The sequence below is a fragment of the Pleurodeles waltl genome, chromosome 8, assembly GCF_031143425.1.
Source record: "Pleurodeles waltl isolate 20211129_DDA chromosome 8, aPleWal1.hap1.20221129, whole genome shotgun sequence".
In the NCBI taxonomy this organism is placed as follows: Eukaryota; Metazoa; Chordata; class Amphibia; order Caudata; family Salamandridae; genus Pleurodeles; species Pleurodeles waltl.
Window position 1 is genome coordinate 19,151,497 of NC_090447.1, and position 19,438 is coordinate 19,170,934.

General features: G+C 45.3%; 1 protein-coding gene across 1 annotated transcript in view; it reads left to right on the forward strand.

Annotated features, from left to right (window-relative positions):
* The first annotated feature begins 3,112 nt into the window (after positions 1-3,112).
* Positions 3,113-19,438, forward strand: part of LOC138249309 (extracellular calcium-sensing receptor-like) — a 75,723-nt gene continuing 59,397 nt past the window's right edge. Inside the window, exon 1 of the mRNA XM_069203267.1 lies at positions 3,113-3,142. Coding sequence (XP_069059368.1) covers positions 3,113-3,142 — 30 coding nt within the window. The remainder of the gene's footprint in view (positions 3,143-19,438) is intronic.

The following is a 19,438-nucleotide window of genomic DNA, read 5'->3' on the forward strand; positions in this document are numbered from 1 at the left end:
GTCATGTCGGTTTGCAGGACCGTATCCATTCCCAGCATAAATGGACGAAGACCAGATTGTGGCCTGAAGTGGTTCTTGTGAATTACTCAGGGGCATATTTATACTCTGTTTGCGGTGAATTAGCGTCAATTCTTTTTATGCTGATTCAGCGCAAACTTAACTTTATATTTAAATTTTGGTGCTAGACATGTCTAGCACCAAAATATTGGAGTTAAAGTCATTTTGAGCCTGCGGAAAAGTACCTTGCATCAATAAGATGCAAGTAGGCATTCCTGGGAAAAAAATAACGGAATTGCCTCAGCACCATATTTTTCCCCCGTGCTTAAATCAAGCATGGGGATGGGGGCCTTAAATAAATGCACTAAGCTTGCTTAGCGCCATTATTTAACGCCTGCGTCAGGGCAGGCATTAGGGGATCTGTGGACCAGAGACAATGGAAAGAGCCCACAGGTGCCCTTCCCCCAGGGACGACCCCACCCACACCAGAGGGACAGCAGGGGATGGGGGGCCCCATCCCAGGTAAGAATAGTTGAGTAGAGGTAAGTATTTTATTTTATTTTTTATAGTGCCACAGGAGGGCCTAACTTGGGCCCCCCTACATGACACTAGGCCCAATGGCTATGCCCAGGGGATATATGTTCCCTGAGCATGGCCATTGGGGCAGTGGGCATGACTCTTGTCTTAACTAAGACAAGAGTCATGTCTATGGGGTTAGCACAGTTTAGTGTCAAAAAGTATAAATCCGGGCCTCAATGTCATGTACTAAAGTATGGACATCTGGAATGCAGAGGAACGTGTCCAGTTGCACATGTAGGTCATGAATCCCAAAAACAGAGTAGTCCCTATCTAATGGGTGTGGCTGGCACCAGAAGTCAATGAGTCCCATTTTGTGTACCAATCAGACAAGGAGCAGGCTGTTATAGCAACCAGAGTGTGTTGTAGTAGGGGATGGGAGTGATTGAGTAGTGGGTCTGCCATACAGTTAAAGTCCCTTCCCACGATGACCAAGTCCATCAGAAAGTAGGGCAAGGATTTTGTTAAGTCAGTTAAGAACACCCCTTAGTAAATATTTGGAGGGTATAAATTAATAAGCTTCTATACATTGATAAGCACTACCACAAATCTACCTGCAGGGTCAATTAGGTCCCCGGTGTGTTGAAATAGAACCCCTGATCGTATCCATATAAGTGTCCCTCCCTCAGAGGCCGAATAGATAGTATGATAGGCCTGTGCCTGCCATATTCTTTGCAGTGCTGCTCTCTCCTTAGCTGTTGGATGTGGTTACTGTAGAAGTGTAAATTGAATCCCCCACCTATTGAGGTGTGAAAATACCTTGTAGTGCTTGGTCATCGTGTGCATCCTCGAATACAAACAAAGAAGGGCTAATATGTCAGGAGTGTTTAGAGAAAAGTTGGTCCTGTGTACAGTACTCCCATCATAATACCAAAAAACCAAAAGTACACAGTTCCAGCCAATAGACTAGTACAAATGTGAACAGTAAGTAATAGAGTCTATGAGTCTGCTCTTATTAGAACAAGAGCCCTCACTCACCAAATGGTGACATGCTTCATCATCGGGCTTTTGCTCCTCGTCAGGCCGGCACTGCAATGCCTGACGGGCCCCTCGTGGGGGCTCTTTGCCGGAGATCATTTGAGTGTAAAGAATGCCGGTAGCTGAGTGCTAGTATGTGGGATTGGTATTTGGGTATGTGAAAATAAAAATGGCTAGAGGTCTGGAAATATCGTATTTAATCAACCCAGACCCCTGTAATGATCAAAAACAGAGTGTGAGTAAGGATTAGAAGTAATGTCTAGTCCACCCTCAGAAACAAAAAAACTGTCAGTCCCTGAATTAGGGGAATGTGGAGAGTTAGAGTACAGAACTAACTATACTTCTGTCATCGGGGTCAACATGTTTCTCGCAAAAAATGTCTGTTAAGATAGGTGCGATTCGTCAGGACCAAAAAACGTACCTAATCCACATGTTATAACCCAATACGGGATTTCTTCGTACCACAAAAACGTACAAAGAGCAAAGAACAGACTCAAAATACAAATATAACCATGTGCACAGTGAGCTCATTCAGGTGAGAAACCCTAATGTGCAGTGTTTCACACAGTGAAATATAAATCAAACGACTCCTCTCAATTCAGAGGATGAATCCTTACCCTCCTTGTATTAAAGGATGGGCCCCATCGGGATAGCGATAAGCATCAGTGGTCCAGTGCATCCCCCTAATGTTCCAGGAGAGAATGTAGTAAGTAATAGGGGTTGCCATCGCGCCGCACTACAGGCCTTCAAAATCAACCACCACCTGAGCTTGATCTTACTCTCGGGTGCACTCATTCACTGGCGGGGCACAGAGCAGATTCTTCACTGGACGCAATATTCAAAACCCCCCAAAACCAGCCAACAATACTCATCCCAACTCCCATTCCTCATGACAAGTAGGCAACGACCTCTCCATCCAAACTCACTCATGGGTGAACCCGCGTAAACAACAAACAAAGAAACAGGAGGTGTGCCTATCCCATAGGGGCCAACCAGAGAAAAGCAAAGAAAGAGAAAATAGCCCTATGTGTCTTGGCCAAGAAGTCCTCCCTGCACTTCTCCCAGATACCATAATGTGTGATATTCCAAACAGAAAATTGAGATTTTACAAACGTAAATCAGCTTTCTATTATCTCATCTGAAGTGCCAGGGGGCACCCTCGGCAATCCCATGTTGAAGTTTTCAGATGAGATGGTTTGTGCTCAGAGTCCAATTCTCGATTGTCAGCATCTCTCACAGAGGATGCAGGGCTCATTCTACTACAGCTGATTGTCGCAACCACCTCCACTACCCTCTACTGTCCTTGCTGAGCATCTTTTCTGGAGTGGGCCCTGCAGGTGTTACCTTGTGGTCTGTGTGTAGCCTGTTCCTTTTTGATTTCCCACATGTGACCCTGGACCAGAGTTTGACTGCTAGTTCCCTCTCTGCCATTGTGACAAGTTCCGCCATATGATGGTGGTCATCTCTCAGGATCCCCATATCTGGCACCAGGGTGCTGATCTTCATCTCCAGCACCTCTTTGGATGTGGTGATGCCTTGCAGGATCTGCATTCCCTAGACTATGGCACAGATCTGGGAGGGCGCCATCCAGGTGAGGGGACCAGGCTGGTGCTCAGGGCTCGGATGCTGATTGCTCAGGTCCTGAGGAAGGGACCCAAATCAGCAGTTCAAATGCAATTGTAATTGTCCCAGTACATCCTATTAAGAGTACCATGTGCTACCCTAGAGAGACTAGTGGCGGCTTTTCAGTTCCTGCCTTGAGATGGGGGTCCCATGCTGTATAATGTAGTGGCCGTCCCTCTCCTGTGTCTACAGTGTACAAGAATGTTCTGTGTAAGAGGAATGCCCTGTTGGTAGTCTGCAGTCAGGGCCTCAAACCCCTCTAGGGGTATTGTGCCCATCCTGGGTTAGTGACAGGGCAGGCTAGTGAAACTTGCATACCTCAGTGAACCCCCACTGTGATGTAGTTTCCACTAGATTCCAAGGTGTTGTGCCAGGGCTCCCCTTATCAGCATTTCAGAGTGACCGCAGGACATATGATCACTCTTGGCATTGCAATCCTATTAGGGGCTCTCCAACAGCAAGGGTAAGTAGTTCTTCAGCAGCCTCATATTATGGGTCTAGGTGCAGCAGGGGTCAAGGTGAGGCACTCCGATGGGTATGAGGCCAGTAGGTAAATGTGCCTTTGGACCATGTAGATCCCATTCCCATCCAGAGAGGTCTGCTGTTAGGGTCCCCACTCTGTCCCAACTGCACATCTCTAAGGGCTCCTGTAACAAGTGTCAGAAGAGGGGTGAATTTTCTAGTCCAGGGAAGAATCAGGGACCAAAGCCCAGCATCAGGTATATGGCGCACAATGACTCCAGTGACAGGCAGTGAAATAGGGGTGAGACAGCAGGATGGTCTCCACATTCAGAAACCCCAGTGTTCTTGCAGACCCCAGGGCGTGCATCACCTCGGGGCCCACCGGAAATGAACCCCATGTGGGGCCTACGTGATGGGTCAGGAAGGCAATTGGCCCAGTCAGTGGGCCCTGCCTTGCATCCCGTGCCCATCACACCACCAAAGGGGGCACTTTCCTCAGCACAAATCCGGGCAAATGAAAGTGGGTGACTCAGGCCCTTGTGGGCCCGGGCTCCACCGGACTAGACCCCAAGGTCTTCCAGCAGTAATCTTTCACCTGAGGGAGTGGAGCTACCCTTGCCTGCGGAGACGGTGCACTGTCCATAGTCAGCTCCCAGACCACTGTGAGGCTGCTTCAATGAGGGCTGGTTACTTCCACCACATGTACCCCAGCGCTGCGCTCCCAGGTGGACACCTTGTCACCAACAGAAGGCCCCCTGAATCCTCAGTGTTTGTCCTGCTTGTGCCATAATCGTGAGTGGCAGCAACATTGGGCTCTCTGGGCCTGTTCTGCAGCTACATGTGGTTCACGTTTGCCATGTTGCGAGCCCAGCATGTCTTTTGGGTGATTGATCTCCGGGTCAGTAACGCCACTCCAATGTGCCTGTTCCACTCAGCTGGCACTGTAGGGAGGCACATATCAGTTATTGTTTGTCCCCACAGGCCCCTGATATCTGCAGGAATTAGCTGGATTAGGGCTACCAGGCAGGAGGTGGTGTGCATCTCACTCAATGTCCCCCATAAATACTGGATACTCGCCCTGGAACGTGATAATCTCCCTTTCAATTAGGTAACCTCAGAGTATAGTTTAGGAAATCTGGGTCGAACATCAGTGGACCTGCTATCTGGAAAGGCCCCATAGCAGGGCATTCTAGGGCAATCTGCAAGAACATTAGTAGAAACTACAAAATAATTAGGCAGGCTGGGCTATGAGAACTATTTGGGGAGAGAGTTAGATTCTGTTAACAAGCACTAACATTGTAAAACAGAACTCACTTTCAGCACCCAAAAACATAATAGACATGGGTAGAACAGAAGAAGGAAGTTCTTTACCAATCAGTCTGTGACAATTACTGAGATGTGACCTGCTCTCCATTTTTAGCCAGGGAGTGGAACCTTTACTCATAGGTCAGGTGGCTAGCCTCCTGTTAGCCTTTGTGATGAACCAGCAACACAGTTGAAAGGTGTATGAAATGGGTTCTGCCCATTTAAACCCCACTCAATATTTCACTTTCTGACTACCCTGTTCTGGACTTTTACTGTGAGTGAGTCCCACCAACTGAGTCTTCCTCAAGGTACATTCAGAGGAAATGGACTGAGAATGCTAATCACCTCTGTCTGCCTGTTAAAATAAGGTTCTGCTCTGCAGCTTGGGTAAGAGGCTCTGAATTGATTATATGTGATGACATCAGCAAACACTTGTTTGCATGTGCTCATTCTGCCCATGGGAGACCACCATCTTGCAGAGCCTGGTGCCTGGATACAGGTAGCTTGTCACAGAAGGGACCCTTCAAGCATTGGTGCTGACTCAGGGTAGCCTTATAATGTTATTGGGCATTCATAGTGTATATCTTTACGGAAAGGCTGTGGTGCTTAACTGGACTGACAGAAAACCCTGAAGTTCCCGGGAATGGAAGGGTGGAGAGGAAATAAATATGTGTTAATTAACTCCTCACACTACACTGGAGGTATGAAAGCCCAATCCTGCATAAACAAGGAGGAAGGTCAGACTTCTGAAGCCAACCGCAGTAGAAGTCCCCTTTGACATTTTTGTGGGAAAAGATCACATAGCTGTGTTCGTATCGGCAGACCTGAGGCTGCCAGGGAAGGTCTTTACATAGACCACTTGAAGATACCATCTTTAAATGTCCCAGAATGCTGCAAAGGAGGATTGGGACAGGTGTGGAATGATGATGTGGCATCATAGGATTGGTCAGGTGGTACCTGATTTCTAGAAGTTTCCACCCACACTTAAAAACAGTTGCATAAGGGAGAGATACTTGAGAATGAACTGCACCTGGAAGTGATGATGATGAAAGAATGTACAGATGGATGGATACTGTGAGAAACTGGGGCTGATTGCAGAGGCCCCATAACTTTTTGCCCCCATTTTCCACTTTATGCTGGTGTTTTCCTGACTCTGATGGTGCCCTGGGTACTGCTAACCAGTCCCAGGGCCTGTTCTCTGTGTAAAATGGATATGCAAATTAGGCTAATTATAATTGGCTAAGTAAACCTACCTATAAGTCCCTAGTATATGGTAGGGCATGTAGGTTTAGGGACCACAGCATAGGTGGTGCACACCTAGGTGCATTGCTGAGGTGCCCAGTGTCATTTTAAAAGCAAGCCTGCCTTGCTGGCTGCTTTTAAATTAAAGTTATATGCAAATTCGACTTTGGAATTAAAGGTACTTCCAAAGTCTTAAACTACCTTATTTTTACATATAAGTCACCCCTAAGGTGTGCCCTATGTGCCCCTAGGGCTGGGTGCCATGTAACTATAAGCAGGGACTTTATAAAAATAGATTTATAAGCCCTGGTGAGGTAAAAACAGCCAAATTCGTTTTTCCCTCATTGAAGTAAATGGCCTTCATAGGCTAGAATGGGCAGACTTTATTTAAAATTTTAAAGTCTCCTTAAGTGTTACATACCAAGAATTTGGTATCAAATTGATTGTTATAATAAATCCCACAACTTCCAGTTGTTGGATTTAATATAACTAGTGCAGGTAAAAAGTTTAGACTTTACCTAAAAAGTTGCCAATTTCAGCTCTGCATTGTTTTTGCTGCTGTGCTCTGATTGGCCAGCCTGCAGCAGCTTCTGCCAGGCTACTTTAATGAGGTGTGAAGTGGCCTGACTTCACACAAAGGAATGTGCTTGGGGGAGAGAATCTCCCCTCAGCAGATGGTGAGGCAGGAAGGGGGAGGGCTGCCAAACTGGTCTTCAAAGGCAGAGAAGGACATCTGGAGCACCCAGCAACACCCCCACATCCTGCAACCCCAGACAGCTAGGTGCCCCCTTGATTAGATTAGGAGAGGGCAGGAGAGGGGTGTGTTTATGATTTTTAGCCACACCAGTGGGTGGGCTCAGCCAGATCTCTCCTCCAAAAATCAGATTCATCCATTTTGGATTTTTAGAGACTGTTGCCTTCTGGGATGGATTTTTGCCACACTTCCCAGGAAGTGGTCATCACAGGGGGACGACCCTGTCCCTGATTGGAGGACCAGGGCCCCCCTGCTTTTCACCCAGGAGCAAGGATAAAACTGGCAGACCTGCACCCACGCCTCAGATCCCCTCCAGAATTCAACAAGAAAGGAACTAAAGAAGAAGAAGGACTGCCCTGCTGGACCCCTGGCCTGCACCTGGACCCTGCACTCAGAAGGACTGCACCAGCTGCACACTTGGGCTTCACCACAAGAAGGACTTTGCCTGGCTTCAACTGGTTCAAGGAGGGACTCCCTGTTTGCTACAGGTGAAAAATTGCTAAATCAGAGTCCCCTGCACCAACTCCTGAAGAAAGCGACCAGCTGACCACTGTCCAGTGGCCAAAAAGGAGTTTGCGCCAGGTGCATTCTGGGAGTTGAAGTTCGCACCCCCCAAGGACCATCACAGAACTTCTGGACCCTTGGGGTGAGCTGTGGACCCCAAAAGAACCTTAAAAGAACATCTGGGTGAAGCCCCAGAAGTTTGGAAAAGATTGGAGACATTTTGGAAAAAAGCTCCATAAAGTGACCGACCCGACGCGGAAATTCTAGCCGGCTTGCCTCAACCGCGACCCGGCCTGACTTCGTGGTTCGTCCCGGTAAAGAAAAACATCCAAAAAAGAGACTAAGTCCGAACGTAAAAAGTTGACCGGGACCTCCCAGCCATCGTATCCGAGAAGGGCTCCATGGACGTCGGATCAAGATCCAGGTTTACCCCGGTCGAAGGATTTTCATCTCGAAAAAACGACTAAGTCCGAAGGTAAAAATCACCACCGAGGAAACCGACTTCGCGTATCCGGACAAGGGCTCCAGGAGGTCGGATTCAACTGGCAGGTTCGTCCCGGTGAAGAAAAACTTCAAAATAAAGACTAAGTCAGAAGGTAACTTTTTAACCGAGGCCTCCCGCGACTTGTAGCCGAGCAGGGCTCCATCGCGGTCGGCCTGAAAGTTTGACTTTGCCCCGGTCCTGGTGCAACCAGATGACCCGATTGGCACTTTTTGTTTCTAAGCGCTAGAAAATAATAATACTTTAAAAATTCATATCTCCGGTTCCCCTGAACCGATTTTAATCGTTTTTGTGTCATTTTAAAGATAAAAATATAAGCTATTTTTATAAATTGGTTTTGGATTTTTAAACTGTTTCCTGTGTTTTATTTAATTACTGTTTTGTGATATTTGAATGCTTTACACTTTGTCTCCTAAGTTAAGCCTTGACGCTTGATGCCAAGCTACCAAGGGTAGAGCTGGGATTAATTTACTGAGACCTAACTGTACTTACGTGGAGGTTTGTGGCTTGTTGCTAGGTGTAGGTACCTACCTGCCCTACCAATAACCCATTTTCCAACATAATTGGAAGCAGCGACGGGATCCTGTACTTGTGTTCAATATCACGTTACAGTTTTAGATAAAACAAATTAAAAATCCTTTAAATTGTCCTAGTGCAAAAATTGTTTTTAATTTTTAATTTTTAATTTTAATTTTTTTTTTTTAATTAATTTGGATTAATTTCAATTATTGAATTTTTGTAATTTTTCTAAATTCTTGTTACCAATTTTTGCAAAAAGTTTTTGTTGACACAAAACTAGGGAACCATGGAGCTTGATCTGGCTAGCCTACCCACACTGACAGTAGTCCAGCTTAGGGGGTTGTGTATTGAGAGGGGGTTGCCTGCAACCCCTGATCTCAGGAAGCAAATCCTGATTAAATCCCTGACAGCATGGGCTGAGGCACAAGAGGTAGAGACAGAGGAAGCTCCAGAGGAGGAAGAAAAAGAGGAAGATGATAACTCTAACCACTCAGGGGAGGGAAGGCATCAGACCCCAAGTGAGGAAGAGGAGGAACGGACCTCAATGGATACAGTCACTAGGGGCAGACCCAAAGCTAGTGGTAGGAAGAGGGTCCTTTCAGGAGGAGAGAACCCATCCATCAGGGAAAGAGAGCTGGAAGCCCAGCTAGCCTACATAGCTTTGGAAGCAGAGAAGCTGGCCCTAGAAAAGAAAAAGTGGGCATACAAAGAAAAAAGAGATGGAAGCAGCGATAAAGAAGCTGAGGTGTCCATGGGTGGGGGAGTTTGCCCCAGATTACCCAAGGGGGTGGTCCCTGCTTATGTAGAGGGGGATGACATAGATAAGTGGCTGGAGGCCTTTGAGAGGGCACTCCAAATGAGAAGGGTTAGGCCTCAATACTGGGGTTCCCTTTTGTGGGAGTTGGTCCCCAACTCAGGGAGGGATAGGCTTCTGACCTTAAGGGGGGAGGAGGCAGATTCATACCCTAGTATGAAAAGGTGCTTAGCCAAGAAGTTTGGTCTGACCCCAGAGCAATATAGAATGAAGTTCAGGGACACCCAGAAGGTCAGTACCCAGTCTTGGGTTGACTTTGTGGACACCTCACTAAAGGCACTAGAGGGCTGGATTATTGGCAACAAAGTAAATACTTATGAGGGGTTATACAATCTGATCATGAGAGAGCACATCTTGACCAATTGTATCCAAGAAAGGTTACGCCAGCATCTAGTGGACTCTAAGCTGACCAACCCTAGAGAGCTAGGGGAGGCAGCTGATGAGTGGTTGAGAACCAGGGTGGTTGTCAAGTCCCAGGGGGGAGACTCCAAGAAGGGGGGGACAGGTCCCCAAAAACCTAAGGAGGGAGGTGGTAAGCCCACCACAGAGACTCCCTCTGTACCCCAGAACCCTAAGAAGGAGGAGAATAAATCCCACTCCCAATCTGACATGCAGAGACAGGGAGACCCAGGGTTAAAAAAGCTCTTGGACAGTAGGGCTTGCTTTGACTGTCAGCAGACAGGTCACTTCAGAGGAGATGCAGCCTGTCCAAAGAAAGTGGTTAGCACTGGGCTGTCCAGTGTAGCCATAGAGGAGGATTCCTCAGATGATGAAGTCCTCCTAGCATTGTGCTGGGAGACAGGACCAGATGGTAAGCTGGTGATCCCTGAGGGTGGGAGTAGGCACTTCCACCACATTCAAGTGAATGGGATCCCTACCACTGGCCTGAGAGACACCTGTGCCAGTCACACTGTAGTGAGTGACCGGTTAGTGACCCCAGACATGTATGTCCCAGGAAAGACAAAGAAAGTCAGGATAGCCACAGGGGAGGTCACCTCCAAACCTGTAGCCATAGTGCCCCTAGAGAGGGAGGGTATCCTTGACTGGATTAGGGTGGTAGTCAGTGCTGACCTTCCCCTAGATTGTATCCTGGGCAATGACCTCCCAGAGGTGAGTCTGGTCACAGATGGGGTGGTCGCCCAGGGCGCCCCCCCAACCCAAAGTCCTGGGGAGTCAGTCCCTACAGTTAGGAGACAGGGGTCCCCAAGAAAAGGAAAGAAGAAAAGGAAGGGTAGGCCACTCTTAAAGAGAGTTCCAAGGAGCCAAAGGCCTTCTGCCCCAGTAGGGGGGGAGCCCAGAGTTGGCACTGGTGAGGCCTCACCTGACCCCAAGGAAGTCCTGAGTAGTCAGGCAGCTGTCCAGATGCAAGGTGTTGCCCCTGCACTGACAGAAGGGAGAGTGGAAGGAGGGTGTCTGCCACAGGAGGTGGTAGCCCCCCACTCTAGACAGCAAGAGGGGTGCCAGGACCCCAAAGATGCCCCTAAAGCAGCTCAGCCACCTGTCAGTGGAGAGCTTAGGGTGTGGTTCTGGGTACTGACAGCTGTCAGTAGCCTCTGCTGGGTGCTAGCCTTCCTGGCAGCACTGTACTTGGCCTGGGAGGCAGACCCCAAGGCCAATAGCAAAGTAGGCCCCCTGATCCTGTTGGTCATGGTGGGGTTGCTCAAGTGTTGGGTGACCTCTTTGGGTAAGCTAGGTCTTGCCCTAGCAAAGTTAGGAGTAGGGGAGGTGGGCACCTCACTACCCAAGTTGGCAGAGAGAGAGGAGGAAGACCCCCCTAGAGGGAAGTTTCAGTTTGGGTTGGGTCCTTTTACTGTTGGGATGGCTTCACTACCCAGAGGGAGTGACCCTGACAGGAGGATGTAAGGCAGAGTAGGCCCTGCAAAGGGACAGCCAGTTTTCTTCACTGTCTTCCTCGCCTAACAAGCCAGGAAGACTCTCCCAGGGTTGGGCTGAGTCTCCTGGGCGTGTGGGCTGGGGGGGGGGTTGTGTGAGAAACTGGGGCTGATTGCAGAGGCCCCATAACTTTTTGCCCCCATTTTCCACTTTATGCTGGTGTTTTCCTGACTCTGATGGTGCCCTGGGTACTGCTAACCAGTCCCAGGGCCTGTTCTCTGTGTAAAATGGATATGCAAATTAGGCTAATTATAATTGGCTAAGTAAACCTACCTATAAGTCCCTAGTATATGGTAGGGCATGTAGGTTTAGGGACCACAGCATAGGTGGTGCACACCTAGGTGCATTGCTGAGGTGCCCAGTGTCATTTTAAAAGCAAGCCTGCCTTGCTGGCTGCTTTTAAATTAAAGTTATATGCAAATTCGACTTTGGAATTAAAGGTACTTCCAAAGTCTTAAACTACCTTATTTTTACATATAAGTCACCCCTAAGGTGTGCCCTATGTGCCCCTAGGGCTGGGTGCCATGTAACTATAAGCAGGGACTTTATAAAAATAGATTTATAAGCCCTGGTGAGGTAAAAACAGCCAAATTCGTTTTTCCCTCATTGAAGTAAATGGCCTTCATAGGCTAGAATGGGCAGACTTTATTTAAAATTTTAAAGTCTCCTTAAGTGTTACATACCAAGAATTTGGTATCAAATTGATTGTTATAATAAATCCCACAACTTCCAGTTGTTGGATTTAATATAACTAGTGCAGGTAAAAAGTTTAGACTTTACCTAAAAAGTTGCCAATTTCAGCTCTGCATTGTTTTTGCTGCTGTGCTCTGATTGGCCAGCCTGCAGCAGCTTCTGCCAGGCTACTTTAATGAGGTGTGAAGTGGCCTGACTTCACACAAAGGAATGTGCTTGGGGGAGAGAATCTCCCCTCAGCAGATGGTGAGGCAGGAAGGGGGAGGGCTGCCAAACTGGTCTTCAAAGGCAGAGAAGGACATCTGGAGCACCCAGCAACACCCCCACATCCTGCAACCCCAGACAGCTAGGTGCCCCCTTGATTAGATTAGGAGAGGGCAGGAGAGGGGTGTGTTTATGATTTTTAGCCACACCAGTGGGTGGGCTCAGCCAGATCTCTCCTCCAAAAATCAGATTCATCCATTTTGGATTTTTAGAGACTGTTGCCTTCTGGGATGGATTTTTGCCACACTTCCCAGGAAGTGGTCATCACAGGGGGACGACCCTGTCCCTGATTGGAGGACCAGGGCCCCCCTGCTTTTCACCCAGGAGCAAGGATAAAACTGGCAGACCTGCACCCACGCCTCAGATCCCCTCCAGAATTCAACAAGAAAGGAACTAAAGAAGAAGAAGGACTGCCCTGCTGGACCCCTGGCCTGCACCTGGACCCTGCACTCAGAAGGACCGCACCAGCTGCACACTTGGGCTTCACCACAAGAAGGACTTTGCCTGGCTTCAACTGGTTCAAGGAGGGACTCCCTGTTTGCTACAGGTGAAAAATTGCTAAATCAGAGTCCCCTGCACCAACTCCTGAAGAAAGCGACCAGCTGACCACTGTCCAGTGGCCAAAAAGGAGTTTGCGCCAGGTGCATTCTGGGAGTTGAAGTTCGCACCCCCCAAGGACCATCACAGAACTTCTGGACCCTTGGGGTGAGCTGTGGACCCCAAAAGAACCTTAAAAGAACATCTGGGTGAAGCCCCAGAAGTTTGGAAAAGATTGGAGACATTTTGGAAAAAAGCTCCATAAAGTGACCGACCCGACGCGGAAATTCTAGCCGGCTTGCCTCAACCGCAACCCGGCCTGACTTCGTGGTTCGTCCCGGTAAAGAAAAACATCCAAAAAAGAGACTAAGTCCGAACGTAAAAAGTTGACCGGGACCTCCCAGCCATCGTATCCGAGAAGGGCTCCATGGACGTCGGATCAAGATCCAGGTTTACCCCGGTCGAAGGATTTTCATCTCGAAAAAACGACTAAGTCCGAAGGTAAAAATCACCACCGAGGAAACCGACTTCGCGTATCCGGACAAGGGCTCCAGGAGGTCGGATTCAACTGGCAGGTTCGTCCCGGTGAAGAAAAACTTCAAAATAAAGACTAAGTCAGAAGGTAACTTTTTAACCGAGGCCTCCCGCGACTTGTAGCCGAGCAGGGCTCCATCGCGGTCGGCCTGAAAGTTTGACTTTGCCCCGGTCCTGGTGCAACCAGATGACCCGATTGGCGCTTTTTGTTTCTAAGCGCTAGAAAATAATAATACTTTAAAAATTCATATCTCCGGTTCCCCTGAACCGATTTTAATCGTTTTTGTGTCATTTTAAAGATAAAAATATAAGCTATGTTTATAAATTGGTTTTGGATTTTTAAACTGTTTCCTGTGTTTTATTTAATTACTGTTTTGTGATATTTGAATGCTTTACACTTTGTCTCCTAAGTTAAGCCTTGACGCTTGATGCCAAGCTACCAAGGGTAGAGCTGGGATTAATTTACTGAGACCTAACTGTACTTACGTGGAGGTTTGTGGCTTGTTGCTAGGTGTAGGTACCTACCTGCCCTACCAATAACCCATTTTCCAACAGATACACTCCATTAACTCACTGAGAAGAGGGACTGAAAGATTTTCACTACAGCCAGCCACCTGGGACAGCATGGGTCACTCAAGGATCAGTGGCACTTGACCTCTTATGTCCCCTGAGAGATAGTTGGGGAATAGACCTGCTGGGAGATAATGGAAGGTTCCCTTGGGATTTGTAATGAATAGCCCTTGACTCAGCTGACACACAGATGTCCTTCAAATAGGCAGGTGGCTAGGCAGCCTGGGTGAGTGCAGCAAAGAGATTCTAGCTTGCTAGCTATGGGAGGACTGTCAAGGTGTTCCTCCAAGCATGGATGGGTCTTGCATAGAAGCAGAGAAATTAAGCTTCTCAACAAGAAACTACATTTAGAGATCAGGAGGCCTGCAACAATGTTCCTGGTGGGTAGGAGTTGCACAGGAGGAAAATGAACCAACAACAAGCGAAATTGTCACTTGCAGCTGGAAAAAATGAGGAGAAAGCGCAGATGCAAATCAAAGCATTTGGCTCACTATCTGGATTTCTTTTTATTCTCTTGGGGATGAATAAACCCTGAACGCTGGTGGTTGGCACAACCTCAGTTTTAGATTTTAATAGGGATGAGTGTGCATGGGGCTCCCTTTTCCAGAGCCACATTTGCCTTTAGAACCACAAACACTACAGGCTACTACACACATTGTGTCACAGGGGACCCAATTTACCCAGGACAACAAAGAAAGAAAGTGAGTGTTACTGCTCTACTTCCTCTGGTGGTGAACAGGTCCCTCCACTTGACATTCCCCAGTTTGAGATGAGTAGGACATGCACCCCCCTAATTGCTTCCCTCAAGAAAAATGCTATTGGCTCCAACACCGCACCAGAAAAGGTGTCGGCTGAGTGGAGAGCTGACTGAGCAGCATGGTAGTTGGCTCCTAGCACTGTCCCAACCCCAATGGGAAACATGACTGTGAGTGCCCTTGGTGTGTTCAAGGCACCAATGAAAATAAACTGAAAAATGTGGTGCAAAGCTGAAGGGAACATCAAAAAACATATTTCAGAGAGCAGGGAATCCTCTCAGACCTTATTCAAGCCTGGAGCCAAAGAAGTGCCTCACATGCCTCCCTGATGGGCTTCTAATTTGCATTTTGTGTTCTGTGGTTCCCCCGGAAGGGCTGTGAACACACCACTGTTGGTTTAGTAGTATTGGGGTGCAGGCTCTTGAAACATTTCCCCAGACATAGCCCTAAATCTCTCAGATTGTAACAATTATAACCATAGAAAAGGTTTCTATTGTTTCTTAGGCAGTCCTAGAGCCTGTACCTTTGCAGATGGATCCCTATTAGTTGGTTCTGAAGCTCAACAAGCAGAATGGTAAAAATGTAAATAAGGGTCTAGACGTGTTTTTTAACATCATGCATTATTGACAATGTTGATAGTTGACACTGCAAAGGTTTATATTGTCAAGTGTGATAGTGTCTCCCATTGACTTTAAAGGTGGATTCTAATGTGTTCTACATTTGGTGGTTCAGTGATGCCCTGTAGGCCTGCATGTTTGATAATGAGACTCGCTAGTGGTTATAGGATTCAGGAACTATAAAGGGTTTAACGTGTTAGAAGATGTCACCAAGTGTATTTCCATCTGCCTGATTGTATTTGTTTGAAATTAAAGCTTAGCATTTAGAAGTGCTTGTGTAATAAAAATGTTTTCCTGTTTATAAGAAAATGTACTGACTGGTCAATATTTTATTGAGTGTTATTTTTTCATAACAGTGAGCTGGGGCTACTTCTCTCCACCCTCTCCCCTTTACCTTCCCAGACTTGGGCTTGGACTGCTCTGTTGGATTACGCTGAGATAGTGCTACAGTGTGATACTTGGTTCCCAACAAAAAGAAAGTTGCAGTTACTTATGATGGACTCATATACGTTGCAGACTGCTGTGGATCTTGTCGGAGTTCTGTAAGTGTGGGGCCTGGTCCCCAGGAGCATCCTCTGACATGTCTGTTAGCTACTTGAGTATAGTGTTTATTGTGACAGTCACTGGAGGCATAATCAGTAAAGGCCATCCTTAACTTTCTATCAGTGGTCACAAGATTAGAAGATTGCAAGAACCAGAACCTACCCAAAGACTTCCCGAGCCTCTTGGAATGTAATTAGAGCTTCTCCTGAACATGGGACAGCTCCTCTCCCACCAACATATCAGTAGCAATGTGCTAGAATGGTTGGAGCACTCAGATGAACAAGGAACATGATGAGGAAGGACATTTTAAAACTCTGCTCTCTATGCGCTCCCATACTCTGCATTTTTTCTGCCTTATGTATGGATAATCAATGGGAACATACCTACAAGCACAGAAACTATCAATTGGAAATGTACTAAATATTACTGTAATGCTTGTTATGGCTTGCTATGTGAGGGCTACTACAAATGATGACACTGTTATTAATGTAAGGGAACACAGCTACCCCCAAATGTCACCAAATTAGAAGCAAGGTGTGTATTGCAAGATTTAGGTGAGGCAAACACTAGCTCCCAAGAGCCCACAAGTAAATACTAAAAGATAATACTTCCTAAAGCCCCCAAACAAATTACAGGCCAGCTACCAACTATATCCATATTAAAACACTTAATTGCACAAACTAAATAAGCTACCAGTGATACCTCTCCTGCACCCAGAAGGTATCAAGATATCCAAATACCTGAGCAGTTAACAACCACACATAAAGAGGATCCCTTCCCCTTACATGACAATCTTAACAATGACAAATGTATCCTAACATTTTCTAAAGCAGATAACTCATTGAAATTAAGCCAATGTCAAACATATATGATGGATTAGACATTCAAAATATGCCCCAAACCATTCATCCAGATATACACCATACATGGCAAATACCAAACCACTAACATACCAATCACATTTTTCCCACTACCTAATAAATAAAGTAGAACTTACTACTTACTAGCACTTACAAACAGCTACTCCCCACAAATAATAATAATAGATTTTGAATGAACCATTATCCAAAATATCTTAAAACTTTACCCACAAACAACCATACAAAGCTGTTGCCTCCATTTCAACCAAAGCATTTAGAGACACCTCCAACAATCTGCACTAATTGTAGAATATGCAACAAACATCCAGTTTGCCACTGAAATAAACAAAAATGTGCTACCTTAAGTGCCTATCAGAGAGGTAGCTAACCACTACAACTTACACATAGAATGTCCTTTCTAGCTACGCAATGAGCACAAACTAAGTCCCTAATTGGTTATTCTAAACACACTTGGGTTGGCAGACTGCACTGTTCTGGACACAGATTCCAATTCCAAATACCATGGTGGAATGTCTACAACAGCACCATAGCTCAGGAAGACACAGCAAAGAAAATGCAGTAGAAGGATGGCACAATGCCTTCCAATCCACGCTAGGCAGAATTGAATCTACACTAAATTTATAGAAGCCTGACAAAAAGAACAAAGCTACCAACAACTACGATTAGAACAATCTGTAATCCAAATTAAACCTAAGTTTCACAAACAAACCAATAGAATGTATGACATGCTACGATGTAAAGTAAACCTCTTTTTTTAAGTAGTACACTACTTAGAACCAATAGCCAAAACCCTTGTAGAAAAAACTAATATCCTATACAACACTCAATGAATCAAAAGAATAATCCAAACAAGTGTAACTAGAATATGTTTTACATAAATTATAAACATATTATTTTTATACATCAGCCAATTGAAATTGCAGATAAGATTGATGAAAAAAATGTATATGTATAATATGTAAACAATGAAAAACTCACCAAACAAAAATCTTAAAGCCACAAATAGAATGAAATAGAAAACATATTATAACTTCAATACGACTTACTGCTCTATAGCTGCAGATCATTCTCCATATCCATGTAGACAAAAATGTAGTCCACTAAAAACATAAAAATTAATTTTAAAAAGTCCAAAAATAAATGAAAAAATAGAGAGGCATTGAAACAATCCAAAGTCTTAATGAACCATAAAAAAGTGTTTAAAAAGAAAGACTTCTGGATACCAGAAAAATGAAAGGAAACCAAAAATATAAATATTGTTTTACTAGAAACCAGAACTGATTTGTTGAAAATGCAAAATCCAAACATCCAAACGAAACCTTCAGATTTGTAAAACTATAAATTAAGATACAATAAACACCAAGAAAAACATTATTCACAAACTTAACATTGGGCCTGTTTAGGAGTTCGGCAAATGGGATGACCCATCCATCGAACTCCTGATGGGAAGGTTGCCACCATACCACCGGGCCCATTACGACTTTCCCGCTGGGCTGACAGGTTAAAAGCAAGGTTTCTGCCTGTCAGCTCAGCAGGAAAGTGGCAGCAGCATTGTTGCCAGCTCGTAATCAAGCCACGGCAATGATGCTGCCCGCAAGGTGCACCAGCACCTTTGCAATGCTCACTGTCTGCACAGCAGACAGAGAGCATTGTGAGAGTGCTAAGCACACGGACTCCTCTATTGCCCATGTCATGGGCATAGGCAGTGTAAGGGCCCCCATGCTTCCCCCTGCGTCTGTTCTCTGCTAGCCTTTTCATGGCGGTGAAAAGGCTGGCGGAGAACCAAGTTGTAATCAGCAGGGAGGCACTTCATGTAGCTCTGCCCTGGCTGATTGCGACCTTCACCCGCTGTCAACCCGTTGGGATTATCGATCCCGGGGGAGACAGCGGTTGCAGTGTGGCGGCCGGACCTCCACAGCAGCAGCAGTCCTGACTGCCACTGCAAGACAGGCGGTCTCAAGACCACTAGCCTCGTAATGAGGGTCAATATTCCCTAAGAAAACTTCCCAATCAATCAACATAAAGCACATAACATAACATAATACAACGTCAAATAACTATACATTTCTAATTGATTCTACCTAAACCTAACCCAAAACACTAGTGAACAAAACTACAAAAACTATGATTAACCCATCCAAAAAGCAAAAAAAACACTGTAACTATGATAACTGCCTACACTCCACCTAACCTCAAAACCCCCTAAAAAAATGTTAGGAAATACCTTACCTTCTCTGGCAAACAGCAGCACTTTCCGGTGACTTACTTCCTGGAAAATGAACCAAAAATAAGACAAATAGACTACAAAATTGAAGTTAGCAGGAAAGAAATTGGCCGCTACATGAAACTACAAAAGACTATCTCCCTATAGAAAACACAGGTGATTTCATTTAAAAAATTTTTTAAAAAAATTAAAAAAATTAAAAACGAATAAGTAATGTAAAACATCAGAAAATATGAAAAAATTATCTAAGGTATAAAATAAAGTTTGAAATAAATATTACTATAACATATTCATATTAAGTATAGTATTATATAAGGTATATTTAAAAGAAAATTGTAAAATGTACAAGAGTATTCAAATAAAATGTACATGTTTTAAATTGTATTCAAATATTGTTTACATATATCGATGAACATGTTTTTATATGGAAAAATATAAATGTAATAACAAGTATATATGTATATATATATATATACATTAAATACATATAATAAAGTAAAAATGAAATTTATAAAAATGGTGTAATTTGCCTTTATTATTCTAAAATATTTCAATATTATTTTTGAATGTGAAAATTGCAAAACCAACTCCTATGTCAACCATTTTTTGTAAATTATTGGCAGTAAATAAATTATATTAACTATTCCTACT